This window comes from Hakea prostrata, chromosome 2 (assembly GCF_041222555.1).
Source record: "Hakea prostrata isolate BN-2017 chromosome 2, UWA_Hpros_2, whole genome shotgun sequence".
Taxonomy (NCBI): Eukaryota; Viridiplantae; Streptophyta; class Magnoliopsida; order Proteales; family Proteaceae; genus Hakea; species Hakea prostrata.
In genome coordinates, this window is record NC_142601.1 from 2,813,213 (window position 1) to 2,834,306 (window position 21,094).

Genomic DNA, 21,094 nt, shown 5'->3' on the forward strand with positions numbered 1-21,094 from the left:
TGCTACCTCTAAAAGTGAAGAGGAGTGGGACGTTGAGGCATTGTTTCCTAAGGAATAAGAAGAGTTATAACTTTATCTAAAGAGATTGACTACAAGAAAGATTGGATTGTTGACTTGCACTACTCAAATCGCATGACAGGGGACAAAAAGAAGTTGCAGAATGTGTTGGAATATAAGGGAGGCCCAGTAATGGTGATAGCAAGCAACTCAAAATTACCAATAGCCTATATTGGTAACACGGTATTCTCTCCTCAAAATTCTGCTATTGATGTGTCTCCTAAAAGTGTTTATCATGTTCCACGAATGAAGAAAAATCTTCTGTCAGTAGAACTGACATCCTCAGGGCATTTTGTGCTATTTGGACCTCAAGAAGTGAAGGTGTACCAAGACTTGGAGATTAAAGAGGAACCTGAGTTAAAGGGCCGAAAATTGGAGTCAGCTTATGTTATGTCTGCAGAAACTGCATATATTGACAAAACAAAGAAGAATGAGGCTGCAGATCTGTGGCACATGACGTTAGGGCATGTTAGCCATTCCAAGCTAACTGAATTGATGAAGAAGTCAATGCTTAAAGAAATTCCTCAACTTGAAGTGAGAACTGATACGGTTTGTGCAAGTCGCCAATATGGGAAAGGCTCACCAACTGCCATATTAAGAGTCCACATGACCATTGGAGCTGGTTCATTCCGATGTGTTTGGGCCAATTAAGCATCTCTTGGTGGAATGAAATATATGGTGACCTTCATCGATGATTTTTTCAGATATATACGGGTGTCTTTTATGAAGGAAAAATCTGAAACTTTCTCAAAGTTTCAAGAGTTTAAAGACATGGCAGAAGCAGAGGTTGAGAAGAAGATCCGATGTTTGCGTACTAACAATGGAGGGGAATACACCTCAGATGAGTTTGACAATTGTCTTAGAGATTGTCATATTTGCCATCAGTTTACATGTGCCCACACACTGCAGCAAAACAGTGTAGAAGAAAGGAAGAACAGGCATCTAGTGGAGACTTGTCGAAGCATGCTCCATGCCAAAATGTTCCTGGATGTTTTTTTTGGCTGAAGCAATGAGGACTGCAGCCTTTGTGTTCATAGGCTCCCTCAACAAAGGTTAAGTTTTTTGTCACCCTTAAAAAGTTATGGAATCTAAAGCCAACAGTAAGCTACTTTCAAGTATTTGGATGGATTGCTATGTTTTTGTGTCTAACCATTTACATAGCAAAATGGACAAGAAAGTTGTTAAATGTATTTTTGTAGGATATTATGACCAACGTAAAGGATGGAGGTCTCATGATCCTATAACTAAAAGGTGTTCTATAACCAAAAATGTTGCATTTGATGAGGCATCTTCATGGTGGTCCCAAGACTGCAAATCAGACACAAATAATTCCATGGAGAAGTTCGAATCTGATCAAATTCAATTACATGGAGGTGGTGCTGAAAATGAAGAAGCAATTGATGGTGACATCAAAAATGGAGAAACTTCAAATCCTAGGCAAACTGAAATTTATGGACAGACAGACAAAGATGAAGCACAAACTACTGGCTAACTTAGAAGATCTACAAGAATTCAGAGGCCAAATCCAAAATATGCTGATGCTGCAATAATAGAATAAGCAAAAGAACCAGAGTCACTTGAAGAAGCAGTTCAATATCCATAATGGGATAATGCTATGGAGGAGGAAATCGATGCTTTAAAAAGAAATCAAACTTGGGAGCTTGTACCAAAGCCAAGAGGTTTGAAGCCTATATCCTACAAATGGGTTTATAGGATAAAGCATCATACGGATGGGTCAATTAAGAGGTACAAAGCTCGTTTGGTGGCTCATGGATTTTCACAACAATATGGACTAAATTCTGATGAAACATTTAGTCCAGTTGCAAAGCTTACAACAGTATGTGTTTCACTCACACTTGCAGCCAGCAAAGGATGGAACCTATGGCAAATGAACGTGAAGAACACCTCCTTGCATGGAGAGCTAGATCGGAGATTTATATCAATCAACCAATGGGGTTTCAAAGTACAAGACACCTGAATATGTGTGTAAGCTGTAGAAGGCATTTTATGGATTAAAACAAGCACCAAGAGCTTGATATGGCAAATTGGTGCATTTCTAACTCATAATGGCTACTTGATGACATCTGCAAAATTGAAGTTTATTTGTTAAAGCTAATGAAGCAAAGATAGCTTTTATGCTTGTATACGTAGATGACTTTGATTATTAATTTATTACAAGAGAATGGGAGAAGAAATTCCTCAAAGTAAGGAGAAATTAGCGATACATTTTCAGATGAAGGAACTTGGACGACTTAAGCATTTTCTTGGCTTAGAGATTGATACTGAAAAACATTTATTCCTCCATAAGCAAAAGTATTCCAGAGACTTATTAAAGAAATTTGGAATGCTTAAATGCAAGCCAAGTTCAACACCTATGGAGCCAAATGCAAAGCTGTGTGCTGTGCAAGTAAAAGATTTGGAAGATGTAACAATGTATAGACAATTTGTGGGAAGCCTGATTTATTTAACTTTAACAAGACCAGAAATTTCTTTTACAGTTGGTGTTATGAGTCGATACATACAAAGTCCAAATAAACCTCATCATGAAGCACTTCGAAGGATTTTAAGATATGTTAAGCATACTCTTGGTTATGGTATTGAATACAAGAAAGATGAAGATTGCAAGTTAGATGGAATGTGTGACACAGACTTTGCAGGAGATCATGATACTAGGCAATCAACTACAGGGTAAATTTTTATGACCGGGCTCTGTTTCATGGTGCAGGCTGCAGCAAGAGGCAACAAACTGTTTCTTTGTCAACAACTGAGGCAGAGTAACGAGCTGCAGCAATGGCAGCTCAGGAGTGCACTTGGCTTATGCAGCTATTAATGGATTTCCATCAGCAAACAAAATACGCAGTTCCTTTGTATTGTGACAATCATTCAGCAATAAGATTAGCAAAAAATCCAGTTTTTCATGCTAGACCTAAGCATGTGGAGATGCATTCTCATTTTGTGAGGGAAAAAGTTCTAGAAGAGAAGATTGAGCTGAAGTTGGTTAAATCAGATAAACAAGTTGCAAATATGTTTACAAAGTCTTAAGTGGTAACCAATTTGAGGACTATTAAGTAGCTTGGCATGATAAAAAATACGAGACCTGATGTTGAGGGAGAGTGCTAAGATTGCCAACATCAGCAAGCAGGCAGATATTTTATTATTTATGTTTAATATTAATTAAGAAGAGTCCTTGTTTTGACAGAGTCAATTGAAGCCCTAAGATGTAGGAATCAGTTGTTTAGTGGAGTTTAGTGGGTCATGGGTTGTTTCCATTTGTTAGCAAGTTTTTTATTAGTTAATTTTTTTCCCCTTTTTTGGTCTGTCTTTCTATGTAACAGAGTACAGCAACGGCAATATCAGAGCTTTCTTCTTCATTCGTTTTACTTCTCTCTTTTTTGTTTTAGTTCCACAGCCATGTAGACACAATGGCTTTCCCCCCACAAAGGACTGGAGGAGCAGGAAAAGAAAAGGTGGCTAACATCTTCAGTGCCATTCCAAGAAAGGATGAAGTTGGTATTCAGGGAAAGATGTCTGTGAATGAGGAATGATTGGATAGGGAGACAAAGGTTGAAAGCTCTCCAGACAACAAAGGCATGCAATGAATGTGGCCTTTGAGCCAAACCAGAGGGTACCAAGTGACCAATTAACTGGATGTTTGGGCAAGGTTCCAAGCAAAGGATGAGGAGAAGGTGCTAGTGGTGGAGGGGTGCTAGACAATGTGATAAATCCCCAAAACTCAAAATAACTTTACAAGAGATCATGAATTGGGTAAACAAGTCAATTCGTGCCCTCTGATTCCATCACATATCTCAGAAAACAAGTCATTTAAGTTGCCCCCCCAAAAAATGCCGGCATGGGTCAATCTTCAATGCTGGGTACAATAATTCAAGTCACATATAACAAGCACCAATGAGAAACTAATATAGCTTTCCCCTATTTATGAATAATGTAGCACATTGGTGTCCTTTCCTCAGATGACCAAATGATAACTAAAGCAATAGACCCAACCTCTGCCACCACATGCAACAGTTAAGGGTTTCCCCAATCAAGTGATGATTTTACTCTCACAATGACACAATATAAAAAAAAATAAAAAAAAATAAAAAGAAGAAGATAACAGCAAGCTTCAGGTGGAAGAAATGGCATTATCAGTGCTGGAAGTGAGCAAGAAATCAGCCTTATTTATTTCCTGCTGAAGACAATTATACTAACTTCTTTAAGAAGAAAGAGAAAGATGTGGATTTAGAGGGGTGCTAACTTCACCACAGAATCCACGTGAAATTTCCATCAAAGAAGCTTAACAGTTCTAAATACTATTTGCTCATTCTTTGCAGTGATCCCCTCAGTCTTGAAGCATGAATATGGAATCTATAGGGGATTATTAGCCATATGATCAGTTCAATTCTAAGAGTTATACAAAGGAGGGTAAGGGGATTTCTCTCCATCCTCCTCTCTATGTGAGTATGTTTATTATCTTCTTGATATTCTGTTCTTCTTTATACTGCTCCATCTTTTATTTCCTTTTTCTTAATTCAGGATAGAAGTCTCCTCTTTCACCACAGCATTATTTTTTCTCTGCTTCCAACAAAAACTAAAATAATAAAATGGCTGCTCAAATATATATATATAATTCATTAACTCACAAAGATTAACTCCTTGTCCTCTATTACTAATATATTATGAAAGACCTGAAGCATATGATAAGCATACTAACAGACAGCTAGGGTGAAAGAAAAGCTCAAGTGAACTCTACAATGCAAGATTGCAAACTGAGAGCGAAATGAAGTAGTGCAAGCATGAATGAGGACAAATGCAAAATGCCTTATTCATGCTCATCCATAAACTAACAAGAAGATTTTTTTCACAATTTACTTATGACAGAAATCCACGAGCCAAGATGTCAATGAAAGCAAGGATTGGTTGGGAATTCAACGAGAAGAAAAAAATAGTCAGAAATTCAAAATGTGGAGTTACCTGGCTAAAGGGATTTTTGAAAAACTTTGGGACCATACAGAAGGCACAGCAAGTTACTCATGTCTTTCTTATAGTAATAGCCAAAGTAGGGTGGCTACAACTGAATAATGCTTTCTTTTTGGCATTCCAACAATAGGATTCAGAACCCTACTACTGTGAGAAGATATATAAATGGTTGGGAAGGATAATTAATTCCCCGAGAAAGCTGCTTCATTTATTGTCAATTTGTGCATTGACATCTTGTTCATGGCATCCTTTGTCTAGTACCAGTTACCTCTTTTTATCAGACTGCTGGCATCTTCACCAGAGACCATCTGTCAGGATGCTTTGGTACTTCAGTTGCCAAATTCAAGTTGGCATAGATTCTCCCACGCTTAGTTTGAGGGGGATGTTAAGCGGAATTGTATATACCATATTTTCTTAAAATTATAGTTGGCTGCTCTTATTAGCAGTCAAAAAAAGTTGGATTTTGGAAGGCTAACATTAAGGTTAAGTTAAATATGGAAGAATAGCATTCTGATCTTAAGAGGTCATTGACTAGAAAACCTGAAAGTGTTCTCCTTGTGGGATGCTGAATGGTTTCCCATCTCTTTTGCAGTTTCCATATACTGCTTGTGTGGACTACTGTTACCTTTAATGCAGTGAGAATGAGGCATTCCAGTTGAGCATTTTGACCTTATCTATAGTTGGGTTAAGCTGCAGCAGCAGGTTAATGGGTGCTCAGTCTGAAATAGTTATATGATGCTTGTGGAGGAGCAGAGATGGTATGAGACTTTTAATAATCATTTTGAGCCTGTGCAAACAGTGGTAAAGCACAACATTACTTACTGGGCCTCTCTAACTTCAAATTTTCAGTCCAGTTTTAGAAATTAGATGCCAATGATGAGTGCACAAGTGCATTCTGGCTTTTTGTACAGGATTGGAAGTGGTCGGGGAAATATTATCTCTGAGCTTCTGAGAAATAACCTAGTTAATCAGCCAGAAGGTTTTTTAAGGCCCCACTTACAGCCATATGTATTTTGTACTTCTAACTAGAAATAGGCAATTTGGCTTGTTCCCAAAAGATGCATGTGAAAAAGTTCTCCAAGCATTGTGAAATTTCTTCACCTAAAGACTCAGATAAGATCTGCTAAAGAAACCCACTTTTTTATTATAATGCAGAACAATTTATGTGTGGGTTCAAATCCTTTCTGCTGTCAAGTTGGTATTTACAACTACAATTCCACCTGTCCCTTCAATACTATCTTGCAATGCAGTATCCCTGAAAACCTGCCAGGTAGCTTAAGCAGAGAACCACAAAAGAATAGAACCAACAAACAAGTAGGGTTGGTACCTGGTACCAGTGCAAGACAAATAGCAGGACCATCAACAGATCAGTTACCAGATATTCTACAAAATAGTCAAATTAGGCAACTCCAGTGGCCAATTATCATTCAAGAGAGTTTTCTGGGAGGGGCCAATATGGAGCCATCAAGTTGTCAAGGCCACCAACCAGTGTGAAAAGGACCACGGAAGGGCGGGGAACCGGCTGGACTTTTAATGTCAAGTATTAAACCGATCCATTTTGAACTTATGCAGCTTTCCAACTCCTGACACTAGGGCAATGTTAGTATGCTTGAGCTTAACGTTTTCTTAAGAGTAGGATTCAAGTGGCAGTCATATGGCAACTGGGTTTCCGATTTCAATGTCCATGGTTGTCTGTATTTATTTTCAGAAGTCAGATTTGAGTATAAGAACTCTTTCCTAGCAACTTCTCTAGTCTACTTGTGACTAACATTTCCAGTTACGGCTCACATCAGTGGAGACCAGACCTCTTTTTGATACCCTATACCTATTTGTGTATAACTCTCTTGCCTTATCCGTGTTTCACATTGTAACTGGATGGAAGGAAAGAAGAAGAATCTCGAGTGTTACAACGATATTAAGCCAGATGGTAAATGGGTTGTCAATCGTTTTCAGAAAGAGCGAAAGAAGTAATTGTTAGACGGCTAATTTCAAAACCCAGAACTGTTGCAAGGCTCATGCAGACATCAAGCATGTAATAATTAAAAAGAACACCAACAAATAAAAATCTGACCCAGATTAAATGCCACAACTTGCAAAATTTACAAGCTGGAAACAAAGCAGAAAATTTTGAGAAGAAGACAGACATACCAGGCATCTGAGCATAAGTCGTAGTGATGAAGAATAGAGAAAAAAGGGAAAGCAAGACGAAAGGCCTCGTCTCCATCTCTACAGTACCCTTATCACTAAAAAGGTGTCTGGGTGTGTGAGAGAAATAGCCAAGAAGCTCACAGTTGAGCTATGGTGTGAAGACAATACTGAGAAATTGAGAAATGAGAAGAGAAAAAGGAAGAGAGTGAAATGGGTAGGTGTTTTTTGGGAAAAAAGAATTATTGGGAGATTAACAGAGGGGAAAAGTTGGGTTTGTAGCTTTTCAATTGTTTATCATTAATCCACCACCATATATATAGATAACCGAGAAGGAATAATGTTACAGAGAGAAAGAGAGTGAAGCAAAGGACAGAGAGAAAGGTGAAGAAGAGAAGAGAAGAGAAGTGGGTTTTTTCTCTACCCCTACCAGATTAGCAATGGCCATGGAGGCCTAAGCATCCAATCAACAGAGTCCCACTGAGCCACTGAGCGTTCGCTTTCATTGTGACAGCCCGTACACGTGGATTCCAACCATTTTTTATATTTTATTCGAACTGAAATCTCTATCTTGTTGACTTAGCTTGACTACTAGTCTACCACTCCCCTCCTATAAAGAATAATTGAAGTCTTAACTCTTAAGTCTTACCTACCAAAAATTAATAAATAAATATGGAAAAAGAAAAAAGAATTTCACTCTTTCGCTGGTTAAGAAATCTTTGAATGTCATGAAGGAAGTAGTACAAGTAGCCAAGATTTAATCTTGGTTTCAGCCAATCCATTTCAAGCGTCAACTCCAACCTACCACAAAATTTATACAAAAAAACTTCATGTTATGTTATGATTTGAATTTTTGTATCGGAATTCAAAAATCGATACGGATTCACATCCTCTGAGGGAATTACAAGGAATTGTAGAGAAAGAAATTACAGAGGATGTGAATCCAAATGGATACGCATTGATATATTTTAATAGACAACTCAAATGACCCATTTTTTGAGATTTGTGTCAAAGCGAAAGGCTTAGATTTATCCGATAGGCCCAAGCCCAGAGTCAGTCTACGAAGGAAGTGTACAATACGACCCAATTCAATGGATCGACCTGATTGGAGTCTATGTATATGCATTTTATGTTTACTTACCACATCATTAATATATTTCTGTAAGAGTTCTTGTAATGCCGTTCTTGACCATTTTTTGTGAAATCTCCTTCTATACTTTTTCTATATAGTGAAAAGCTCTTCTTCTTCGTTCAATAACATAGCACACTGTATTGGTGTGTAAACCACGTTAATTTCTCTATATTTTTATTTTCTTTCTTTTTTAATTCATTATTTCATAGTGTTCATTTTAACACTTTGCTATTTTTATTCATTGCTATCGAAAAATGAGAAAGATCAAATAGTCTTATTGTTGAATGTACATCATAATCCATGTGGACTCCAGTTGAGTTTTTTAAGTAAGAGTCATATTTATTATTGTGGAATTCATTTGATTTACTGTTTATGGCGGACTAGGTGTCTACATCACCACTTGATAAGTCTGTCCAGTGAAAGTTTATGTACATTTAATGCTTATGACAATCAAGCGAGATTTTGGTATGTTACATCGAAATCTTAATTGTTTATTAATGGTTGAAATCGAAATCTAATCTCGATCGAAGATTCCAATCCAACTGACCAAAATGATTAACTTGGCGGTCCTACGCATTAACTCAAGGAAAGTCCATGAAAGTAAGTAATCATTTAATATTGCCCATCTAGTATTGAACTAGGTTAGGTTCTTTTAAAAAGCTGAACATAATGATGATGCATAGAATGAAAAATAAAAGCCCCTTATTAATTAAATACATTGCCATGAACAAAAACTTGGAGAGGAAGATTCCTGTTACCATGGATAATATGATTCTATAACATAAATCCTGTCACATCAACAAATCACATCTTCTATTTTTAGTATTAGTCAAAACTATCCTTAATTCAACAAAACGTAACCTATAATATAACAACTAAATTTAATAATGCAACAAAATTAATTAACACATAAATTTTATATATATATATCACAAGAAGAGGGAAGGGAAGAATAACATAATTATGTAGAAATATGACATGATAGACATAATCTTCTTTAAGATATTAGTCGATACGTATTCATAATGGATACAAACGATACGATATATCACGACTTTATTGGATTGCACTAAAATACATTAGACAATAAGATACAATATTCAATATGAGATGATAAATCTCTTAAAATCACATATTTACATAACCCATGGTAAAAAATTCGAGGGAAACTCAAGTTTCGACCGGGTGAAAATAGGAAACTTAGATGGAAACTTAGAAAATTTCGAGGAAACCGAGGACTTTTCCGTACAAGTTTCGACAGGTTTTAGAGAGTATTTTGGGGTGGGATCCTGTATTTAAGCTAATTAGAGTATAAAGAATGCATTTGTTGTATTTTGCTAAAAAAATAAATGTAGATATGTCATTCAATGTACATAACATCAATGTAGAGTTGTCCAAAAGTATATTATAAACTTAACTACTTAAGCACATAACATTCAATATATAATTTATAACTTCAAAATAGTTGACAATGCCAATAGTGGATTAATAGAGCCCAACCTCCCACGGGGAGGTCCTGGGTTCGCACCCATCTGACGGCACCTATATTAGTAATATTCCCCTTCCCCTATATATAAACTCTTCGGATTAAAAAAAAAAAAAAAAAAAAAAAAAAAAAAAAAAAGGAAAATACAACGTAGTGTTAAGAGAAGTGCCAAGAGTGGATTCATCCTATGAGCATAGTAGTACTATGCCTGTAACATCCTCTCCTCCAACCAACAAACATAGACATCCCATGACATTTGATGCCTATGGTTGTCAAATTAATCGACAACTATAACTTTATGAGTCTGGTCATCAATATGCTTAAAAGAAGTAGATAACCAACCTGAAGGAATACGCACTTTGGATAGAGAAGTCCTGATGGAGGGGGTATTTGTCGTGGGTATTTGGGGAAACATGAAATAAACAACAAAATTGAAAATTTGGGAAGCTACAAAATTTACAGGAAAAAAGTCTCAAGTTTCCACAAAATTTCCCAAGTTTCCACGAAATTTCCTAGTTTTCCACAAAATTTCTCAAGTTTTCCCGAAATTTCTCAAGTTTCCCACGAAATTTGGGAATTTTTTTCCCCTCATGAACTAGCTGGTCCAACTTGGTTGAACCAAGTTTCGACAAGTTTCGACGAAATTTCGATAGAAACTGAGGACTTTTTTTCATTCCTCATGAGTTTCGTTTCTTATTTTCCAAAATGGGAAATTTAAGTGAAAATTTTGCAAGTTTCGATGGAATCTTGTTCTATGACATGACCAATACGATACTCGATACTAATACTTTAAACCTTGCTTATATTATCTAGGTAGTCCCTCAAACCCTCTTATTAGTTTTAAAATTTATAGAGTTCCCATAACAAATTTTGATGCAGATTTGTCAAAAGTTGACAGATGTGTCAAGGATCTCCACAAAGTTTGAACCTCTAATCCATCCCCTAATGCTACAAAATATTCTGCCCATGTAGCCAGACAAGTGGCCAATCTATATACTCTAAAATATAAACAAAATCAAAAAGAAAAGAAACAAAGGTGGAAATATTTGATAGCAAAATTCTACCTAATAAAACCTACTTTTACTTCTCTTTTTCCTTGGCTTTTTAAAAGGTTCAAATTACCTTTCAAAAACAAAAATAAAATTCTAAAACTTTTGAATCATAATTTTCAAAAACACAATTCCACCCAAAAAAAAAAAAAAAAGTTTTACATGTAGCTTTTAATCTACTCAATAAGCATTTATTGAGAGAACATAAATATGTTCTGAGGACCCTTTTAGGACCGATGTATCATTTTACCATCCCGTGAATGCCTCTATTGTATTTTACAATTTCTTTAACCATTTTTTGTTTTTATATAACATATTTTCATCAATTAAAGCATATTCTACTAAAAGTTAGGCTAATGGAGAAGACTGCGCTATGAAGTTGGTAAATATATGCCACAAATTATTGTATTAAGGGTGATCATGTGAACATTAAAATCTAAAAGTGGGCACTTGAAGATTAATATAACATTACACTTACGTATAATGTAGTTAGGTCGTTTAAATACATACTTTTTTTTTTTTGGGTTATAGTCAGAAAAGAAATACTCAGGGGGCAGGTTTAGAACTAGAGTTAAAGAAATGAATATAAAAGGTGAAAGTTTACTCAAACGCAGAAATGGGAAACTTTCAGGAAATGCAATTTGATGCATTCAAGGTTTTGTCCTTTGTTAAAGTGGTGATGATCTTTTTGAAAGAACTTTACATAAAGAAAGGTGGCCCTCTTTTTTGGAGCCTTTACCTTTTATATCCCAAACCAAGTGATAGCCCGTGCCACTGAAAAATCCATTATTTCTCTTTGGAGATCTTTATTTTAACAGCTAATTTGCTTTTTCGTATGAATCTTAGTAACTAAGGAATAAGATTTCATGTATCTTCATTGGATGTTTGCTTCTGAATCTTATCACACAAAAAAAGAGAGGGGGGGGGGGGGGGGGGAGAGAGCTCATTGTTTCTGAAAAAGCAAAATCTGAATCTAGGTGATCATTTAATCAGTTGGTTTGAATCTCTGGAGATTACAGAAAAATTAAGATAGACATCAGTAGGTCAAAAGAGTGTGTGTGTGTAAGAGAGAGAGAGAGAGAAGCCCATGCAACTTGAGTCCTAAAAAAGGAAATGAAGTGCTTTTTCTTTCTTATTTAGAATACCCACTGCAGTTTTTCTGTTAAAAGGATACAATCAAAGAAATCCTACTGATTACATATATACACAGTGTAATAATTTGCATAGATGCACCAGAAGATCTGATGATCAAACTTATCCAGTAACAAATATTAGCAAAAGGAAAACCAGGGATCTAACAAGTACATAGGAGTTTCACAGACACAAGTTATAACACTTCCCTACAATCACTAAATCAGTAGGTCAAGTCCCCATTGATGGGCATCATGATCTGTAGTCACAGACTAGAAACACATGCAGCAGGAAATGTGCACTTCTCTTGAAAAATACATCATGATCCAACAAAGCCATCCAGAAACAACACAGATCTGCAAGTATTTCTCCCTGGAGAGCATCATTTGCGACATTGTGATGCAAGATCCTTTGACGTGATTTCTAGTAGATGGGACAAGTGGAAGGTTAAATTGAAAGTTAGTAGTCCCTTCATGATGCATCATGTGTCCTGATATTGCATACTGTTGCATTCATCTACAATATCAAGACCACAGAGGCTTACCAAATAGCATACTCTGGATTAAACGCTAATGCCTCCCTGTATATCATCTCTTTCATCTGTTCTTCCGACAAGGCTTGTCTCTCAAACTCAAAAGAGAAAGGTTCTGAGCAAGATGGTTCGTCTGCAATATCGTGCAATCTTGCAAGGTAAGGATGAGCTAGTGCTTCTTCAACTGCAGCCAAAGAGAAACTTGAGATTCAGATACAATAAAGCTATAAAGAAGAACCAAATAAGAGGAGTACGTCATCCAATGTTCTCAGAATTTGAATTTTTCATATAATTATCCTTCTTCTGTCTATTCAGTGTTATGGTGGCACTGTTCTTCTTGGCAAACACCATTAGTCTGTTGATGACATGAAAAATGGTAAACAGCAATAACAACAACAAAACTCAGCCTTCTCCCAACTTAATGGGTTCAGCTACACAGATCCAACAAAACAAAACAAAACACAAAAAGAGAGGGGGGAGGGGCTGTTTACTCAGTTCTAATTAGAGAAGACGGAGAAAAAGACATGGAGGAAGGCCAACTTGAAATTAAAAAAAAAAAACCAGAAAGAAGAATGAAAGATGGAAGCAAGAGGAACAAGGCACGGCCCAGCAAATTAGGATAATCTCAACTATATGAGGTGAAAAATGGTATATAGAAATCCAACCAATACAGCCGGATAGCTTCCTCTTCATACCTTTTTTTGGAAGGACAGACATCAAGCTTCCATGTTCCATACATGATTACATGATATACAACATGTATTTATTCTCTCCAATGTAAGGAAAAGAGAAATGGCCTTACAAAAATCCATCCTTACGAAAACAAATCAATTTTGATTACATGCACATGAGATTAAATCCACTGAGCATGCTAATTGCGGAGGATACATTTTGGTGGCATGACGTTATTGAGGAGGCATGTAACTAACTAGAATTATGATCGAATGCTTTAAAATCAGGAGTCTTAAGACATAATGGATTGAAGCAGAAAATAGGGAATGCATTTTATTACTGAGAAGTTGAAATGAAGATACTATTAAGATTGCTGAGAAGTAGAAATGAAGATACTATTAAGATTGATTACCACAGGATATCTCAAAGTAACTGTTGCTGTCATCTTGGTTGAATCACCGGTAAGGAGGGAGAGATTAAAGATGCTGTTGCATGTAGAACTAGGGTTTGAGTGAATGAAGTGTAGAGATGCATTCCATTAAAATTAATCTCCAACAGAGATGATTCCCCATGCAAGGACAAACAAATGTACCAGCAAAAGGATTATTAGACTGGGCAAAAATATAAAGTAGTGAAGGTAATGATTGAAAGCAACATGGTTGAGGCGGTTAGCCATATGAGTCCTTAAGTTGATATAGCCTTGAATAGACTGGAGCGGAAAGAAATGATATGTACTTTAGCCCCTAGTAGTCAAAAAATCTTAGTAAGTTAAAGTTGTACATAAAATAAATGATGAACTTGTGGCTAATATACTATTTGACAATGCTCATGCAGCAATCACCTTGCTTGAACCTTGATATAGTTTCCACTTGTGCCAAGGTATCAAAGTCTACCGTGAATTGCATCGAAAGTTACTTATCAAAAAGGAAAAAAATAAAGTACGAATTGATGGGTCATCACCTAATGGGTGACTGACTCATAACTTGGAAATATAATGAGAATTGATGACAGAGATTTACAAATTAAATGTGAATCTTTCTTCTTAAAATTTTAAAGAGGAATTGAGGGTTGTCCATCACTGCATGTTCTGTCTCTACAACTTAAATTTTTGTGTTGTACAACAATCAGTTAAATTAAGTACACTATTCACATTGAATGCAAAGCAAAAGAAAGTAATGATATGGTTTCGTATGCACCAAACAGCTGTCATCCGAATTATAGGCTCCAATGACATAAATATTATCTGGTCCAAACCACCAAATGAGTCTTCAACTCAAATATGAACAAAGTAGTTACACCATGTAAGACTTTTAAATAATTTGTTTGGACTTCAAAAGAAAGTTCTGTAACAAATTTTAACAATCAGAACCTGTAAAGAGAAAGAAGACTAAACCACAATGGGCTCGGAGTATCTATCATGGTGCCCTACTGCCTGTATTTATAACATAATCCACTAGACTCTTTGATGTGAACAAGGGTCAAAACCCTGCTGTGGGCCTCAAGGCCACTCCAAAGTGGCTCACCTGGGGCTGGCCGAACCTTCTTGAGGGGTATTTTGGTCAATTCTGATCCTAAATATCTGCTGGAATTAAATTTCAGATTATTTTCTTAATTTTCAAGAGTCCTGTTTAGATTAGAAGTCTTGTTTGATTTGAAGTTGAGTTCTTGAGTCCTTTAGGAGTCTTTCTTTAACGAAGGACTCTTGTAAGTCTTTTATTACAAGAAGAGTTCCTTTCGTTTTGTCAGAGTCCTAGAGTCTTAGGAGGAATCTATTTTCAAGAAAAGTACATTAGTTGTCTACTTTAAATTAAAGTCTTTAATTGTGTGGCTGAGATTAATTGTAAGGGAGATCCTAAATTATAAAGAATTCCCAATTAGATTGGAGTCTTTAGTAGGCTATACATAAGCCTAGTCTTTTCATTGCAAGGTTAAGTCTGATTATTGAATAAGAATTAAGGATCGTGGCCTTGTTGAGGAGGCCATGGTTGAGTAAAGATTGAGAGCTCTTCTTCAAGATCTGCACTTCTTCAAGCTCTGGCACTCTTTTCCAGTCTCCAGCTGGCAGCAACTACAAGCCATTACAGCATCTTCCAAATAAGTACAGCAAACCCCCTCCCCTTACCCCCTCCCCTTACCCCCTCCTCTCTCTACCGCAACCCTCCCCTTCACCTCCCAAACCCATCGCCCTCCTCCCCAGCCCCTTTCCCTTCTTGTGCAGGCCCTAGAAACCCCTCCCCTCCCATCGCAGCCTCTCCTCAGCCCTCCCCTCACCCCCGCAGGCCTTCCCCAGCACCCCATCTTCCTTGCGGCAGCAAGGAAATCCTCCTCCAGCCCCTCCCTACATTGCGGCAACCTTCCTCCCCCTTTCTTTCTCTCTTGGCCCCTTCTCTCTTTCTCTACTGACTTGTGGCAAAAACAGAAAATTAGAAAGAAAGAAGAAAGAAAAGAAGCCAATGGTGATTAGTAGAGCGGTTAAAAGTCCAACCTCCCACGGAGTGGTCCTGGGTTCGCACCCATCCAGTGGCACCTATATTAGTAATATTCCCCCACCCAATATATAAACTCTTTGGATTCAAAAAAAAAAAAAAAAAAGATTAAAGATTGCCCAAGAACTTGACTGACTCCTTTATTTCCTTCAGAGATCAAGCCCATAGTCAAAACCTTCCCAACATCAATCCCCTCTATTTACATTCAACCCTTGGGTGATTCTGGATATCTCAAAACCAACCAGGGATTTGATAAAACCCCTAATTTTCCCTTTTCCCAAAAAATATCCCAACCATTTAGGTTTGACTTAATTGAGTTTTCCTAATCAATTTAGATTGATCCTTTCATCCCATAGCTTTTTCCTATAAACCCATATTTCTCCTAAGGGTTTCCAACAACTTCCTTAGATACCCATAGGCAACCCATAATATTGTTAAGAGTTTTTTACATGTGGGTCCCCTTAGCGTGTGGGTCCTAACCAGACTAACACCGTTAGTCGCCGTTAAGTATATTCAAATTTCAAACGTGAAGGGACCAAAATACTCATGTTATTTAAACCTGAGGGGCATTTTGGTCCCTTCATGTTTGAAAATTGAATATACTTAATAGCGCTAACGGTGTTAGTCTACTTGGGACCCACACGTAATATATTGCATAAAAGGGACCCAACATTAATCTAAGGTCCACTAAAGGGACCCACACGTAAAAACTCTATTGTTAATTATTTGCTAGAAGATTCCGGGCAAAGTTAGGGAAACCATCTTGGGAACCCTAACCCTAAAATTGGGTTTCCATTACTCTTAGTCAAAAGCCTAAGCATAGTTGATGTCTAACGACAGAACGAACTAAACGTACAACAAAAGAATAAGCTAAACATATATCATGCCATAGACACGTTCCCTTATCATGATTTCTTACAAAGTACTAAAGAACTGCAGGACAGTTTTATGTATCTTATTACTCCCCCTCAAGCTGAAGGGCAGATATATCAAAGATCCACCTTGAAACAACAAGAACAGAAATTAACCATAAAACTAGTCGTGAATGTGAGTACAAAGAGCCTCATTATGGTAACAATGTCACCTCAAGCATACTAATTGTCACCAGCAACAGTAGAGAATAAATCTTCACATCGAATTAGGATATCAAAAACCAGGCTTGAGTATGTGTATATGCAAACATATGCTAGACTGGCTGAAAAACAGACCATGTCCGGCCAACTAATATCTAGACCCAAAATTAAATTGATTGAAACAGATTAAAAAACAAAAAAATTATGAAGAGGTTATGAATATGTGAATTGCAACAATTTCATTGTCAGGGACAAGAATGTGGTTGTACGGGGAAATTGTAATTAATGAATTTGAGGTTATGAGTAGAGATAGTGATTTCTAAAACTGCACCATATATTCTCTTGTTCACTATTAATTGATAGTAGTAGGGTTCTCGATGGTGGTTATCTTCTTATTGATTAGTTATCCATTGATTTCAGAAATAGCCATCATCCCTCTTACAGTTATCTTTTGATTTCAGAAATAGCCATCTTCCCTCTTACAGCAACTTTATTTATCCATTGATTTTATATTAGTCATCTTTTGCTTAGGATTTCTTCATCTTTGTTCCAATTTTAACCTACGGAGCTTTGAAAAAGGCTAACAAACAAGGCCCAAGCGCATTTAAAATGATTACTCATTTCTCTCTCTCCCCCCCCCCTCCCTCCCTCCCTCCCTCTCTCTCCTGGTTATTAGGTCAATGGCAAATTACCAAGAGCTCCTGAACATTTATCTACTGGAAAAATGGAGAGGTTATCAGTTTAAATGCCCTCAATTTTCCAGTGAATAAATTTGAAAGAGAGGTTAGTAATTGGACAGCCACCCCATTTAGTTGGGACAAGGCTTTTTTTTTTTGTTGTTGTTGTTAATTCACTAATGACCTAATAACCAGGAAAGAAAAAAGTAATCATTTTAATCGTGCTTGGGCCTCATCTGTAATCCTTTTTCAAAGCTTTGTACGTTACTGGATGAGAACAACCTAGAACACAAATATGTTTCTCACAATTCACCTATATACGTTTAGATGCTTTTCCTTTTGTGCCCCTCCTCCTATTTTACTTTCTTCATTCCCAGAAGGAAAAGGAATGGGAGGGAAACGATTTTCCCATTTTTGGCAGGTGGGTTGGGGGGGGGGGGGGGTAATGAGAAGAGTTTTATTTAAAGAATGCTGAATTGTGAAGTCACTCATTCTGCAATTTGATGACTGAAGCTTTGTCATAGACAGACTATGTTTTTCCGGTTAGATATTTGTTGGTCACAACCTTGATACAGAACATGTAACCGCTATAAGAGAAATTACCTGTAATTCTATTGGTGGGGTCAAATGTCAACATTCTCTCCACAAGGTGAATGGCATCAGGATGAACATGTGAAAATATCCGGGCAAATGGTTGTCGAGGATGTTGCGCAAGTTGCCGAATATACCTCTTTGCATCTTCATTCCGAACAAAACCCAGCTCAGATTCATTTGGTGTGCCAAGAAGCTAAAAGCAGAAAACCAAGTGTAAGCACCAACTGTAAAATGAAACGTAAATTTTTTTAGATAAAGAAAGTCTAAAGAAAATTATAAATTAATCCTAGCATCATCATAAAGGATATTTCATAAGTCTTTCAATACATTTGAGCATCCCAGTCAAGTTTGTAGGCATATAATGAAACAGCAAAACCCCAATTCCAACTACTTCGTCATCAACATAAACTCAAACAAAATAATAGAAGTTTCAGAATCCATTGCAACTAGCCAATTGTAAATGTGCACAAGTGTGTGGCGAAACATTTCTGTCTCATAGGCACCAAAATCTGCCCCAGCCAAAATATTTTGCTTGCATTTACATGTGCATGTCCATGCAAGTTCCCATATTGTAGGCAGTCATCTTTATCTACTCCATACATCACTGGATATGGGGGAACCCTGTCGCTGTGGTCAAGATTTCCAAATTACATCACACAACTTGCACCAGAAGCCCCCCCCAAAAATAAAAAATAAAAAATAAAAAATAAAAAATTTTGAGTAAAGCGTGATTTAAACCTTGACATGATTGGGATTTAAAAGCTGAACACCCTATCACCAAGTACACTCAATTTAACTTAAACATCGTCTTACCTCTGTCAGTAAACGCATCTGGTGCACATGATCTCTACCTGGAAATAACGGTTTTCGGTTCATCAGCTCCATAAAGATGCATCCCACAGACCACACATCAATTGCCGCAGTATAATCTGACGAGTTCAGTAACAATTCTGGTGCCCTGTACCATCTTGTGACAACATATTCTGTCATAAACTCATTCTCTGAGGTTGGCCGAGCAAGACCAAAATCACAAATTTTCAGGTCACAGTTTGCATTAAGCAAGAGGTTGCTGGGTTTTAAATCTCTATGGATAACATTTGCAGAATGTATATACTTCAGCCCTCGGAGGATCTGATACAAGAAATACTGCACAGAAGGAAAATTATGAGGGGAACATAAACTGTTAATAATTAAGGCCCAATGCTCCTGGATAAAAAGGACCAAATCATCAACTTACAATTGGACTACGCATGTATGGGGAAAAGAATTTACCTGGCAGTGCTCTTCTGATAACTCTTGATTGGACCGAATTATTTGGTGAAGATCAGTATCCATGAGTTCGGTTGCAATATATACATCACAAAATGCACTTCGTACAGGTGGTGGAATTACGTCTCTTATACCTATCACCTGTTTTTGCATAAACCATTGTTAGACTTTACATATATCAGGGGGGGGGGGACCAGATTCACGATCAAAAGCCACAAAGTGTTAAGATTAATGCTTCATTTTGCTTGAAATAAATATTTCTGTCAATCCCAGGTACAAACTACAGGGATGTGATGGCTGCAATAAAGGACTTATGAGACTTGTTAGTCACAAGCTACATCATGCAAATATATCCAACCTACCAAGATTCAGCAAACATGAAGACAGAACAGTATACTTTTAAAGGAAGACTATGTTATAAATTAGAATTTCTTAATCTGCAAATATATTTCTACAATAATAATAATGCATGAGGACAGCTCATGCTTAAACATGGATACAACTAGTGATACAAACTAACATATTTATCAAAAAAACTGACTTTTGACCAAATAAAAGAGCCACTTAGTTGTACATATTATACTCAACTAAAAATGACCAGCAACATATAAAAGCTCAAAGGAAAGCTTCCCAGGACAACTAGACAAGATGAGAGGGATCTGCAAGCCATCCCAATGGTAGTGTGGAAAACGGTATCATCCACGTGAGGTCTGCATGATCAAAATAGAGAGAGAAAGAGAGAGAGAGAGAGAATAAGGAAACGTATATGAGAAGGAAATATACTCTTGCTTAGGGAAGTTCTTGCCTTAAACTTAAAAACGTAAATGGGAAAAAACACCACTGATGTTGACATCTGGTCTTGAATTTTGAATTTTTACAATAAGTCAGTCAGCCATTCTGCTTTAGGATTAGCAAATTACTTAACAGAGTGACTGTCGCTTTAAGACCCTAAGATCACTATGCCTCACGGACCGTTAAAAGTAAACACTTACACAAAGATACTCACCAAGGAAGATTGTTTTCTCTAAGCCCTAATTTATAAAGCGGATAAGAGAATTATGGATCAGAGATCATACGCGATAATTATCAATAAGCTAAACTCTGGAAGGAAGTCCAGAAAACAATTATTGGAAGCGTAAAGGTCACAAATAAGATAAAAAGAAGTATGATGTTGAGCAATCAAAGTGAAAAGGTTGCGAAAAAAAGGGAACTTCCATACATTTTCGTGATCTAAATGTCGGAGGAGCTTAATCTCGCGTAGAGTCCGTTTGGCATCCATGTGATTATCAAAAGCGTTGGCTATTTTCTTGATAGCAACCATTTCATTCGTCTCCGAATTCAATACAGAACTAGAAGAGACAAAACCAGACCAGTAAGTAAAGTTTTGCACTTAATTAGGTTTCGAAGATCTTATCCAACCAATTCTATTTGGAAAATCAAGATAAAATGAAGAAAAGCTTCGAAGTACCAGACTATTCCGTAAGCACCACGTCCGATAGGCATAATTGGAGGGTGATACTTGGAGGTGATTTCGAACAAATTACCGAAGATTTTGTATTCGACATAGCGACCACCATGTGTGGGAACTGCCGGAAAATCCGTCGCCTGAGTGCCGTTGGTGTTCGCAGAAGCATCAGCCATCACCGTATCGGTTGCAGCGGCAGCTCCTTCTTGCATTTTCTCTCTCTCTCTTCTTAGTCCGATCGAAATCTGATGAGTTCTGATGTTTCAGAGAATAAGAAAGTTGTGGACCTGTGGTGGTTGTATCTGATTTTTAAGGAAGAAATAGTTGAAAGAGAGATTTGTTTTTACAC

At 37.0% G+C, this 21,094-nt stretch overlaps 2 protein-coding genes across 3 annotated transcripts in view; both read right to left on the reverse strand.

Annotated features, from left to right (window-relative positions):
• LOC149023277 (putative LRR receptor-like serine/threonine-protein kinase At1g67720) overlaps positions 1–7,642 on the reverse strand; it is a 53,947-nt gene extending 46,305 nt beyond the window's left edge. Inside the window, exon 1 of the mRNA XM_089142725.1 lies at positions 7,183–7,642. Within this exon, the coding sequence (XP_088998851.1) occupies positions 7,183–7,258 (76 nt within the window). The 5' untranslated portion in view covers positions 7,259–7,642. The remainder of the gene's footprint in view (positions 1–7,182) is intronic.
• Positions 7,643–11,894: 4,252 nt separating this feature from the next.
• On the reverse strand, positions 11,895–21,094 carry LOC149023278 (mitogen-activated protein kinase 3-like). Of its 2 annotated transcripts, XM_089143830.1 has the most exons (7): positions 20,749–21,094; positions 20,500–20,629; positions 19,284–19,421; positions 18,825–19,157; positions 18,021–18,204; positions 12,522–12,693; positions 11,895–12,400 (listed from the first exon to the last, which is right to left on the reverse strand). In XM_089143830.1, coding segments are annotated over exons 1-7 (1,167 nt in total). In that variant the 5' UTR covers positions 20,958–21,094; the 3' UTR covers positions 11,895–12,399. The 2 variants fall into 2 exon arrangements, with proteins under 2 accessions (XP_088999956.1, XP_088999955.1); XM_089143829.1 differs by lacking the exon at positions 11,895–12,400 and having other exon boundaries at positions 12,484–12,693; positions 20,749–21,093.

Bases quoted from the DNA above. Each gene is read 5' to 3' on its own strand.
- LOC149023278 (XM_089143829.1), bottom strand. From the start codon at position 20,957: ATGCAAGAAGGAGCTGCCGCTGCAACCGATACGGTGATGGCTGATGCT. The intron at 20,630-20,748 runs GTACTTCGAAGC...TGTCTCTTCTAG, and splicing joins GGTGCTTACGGAATAGTCTG to TTCTGTATTGAATTCGGAGA. The intron at 19,158-19,283 runs GTAAATTCTTTT...CCTTCTGTGCAG, and splicing joins TATCAGAAGAGCACTGCCAG to TATTTCTTGTATCAGATCCT.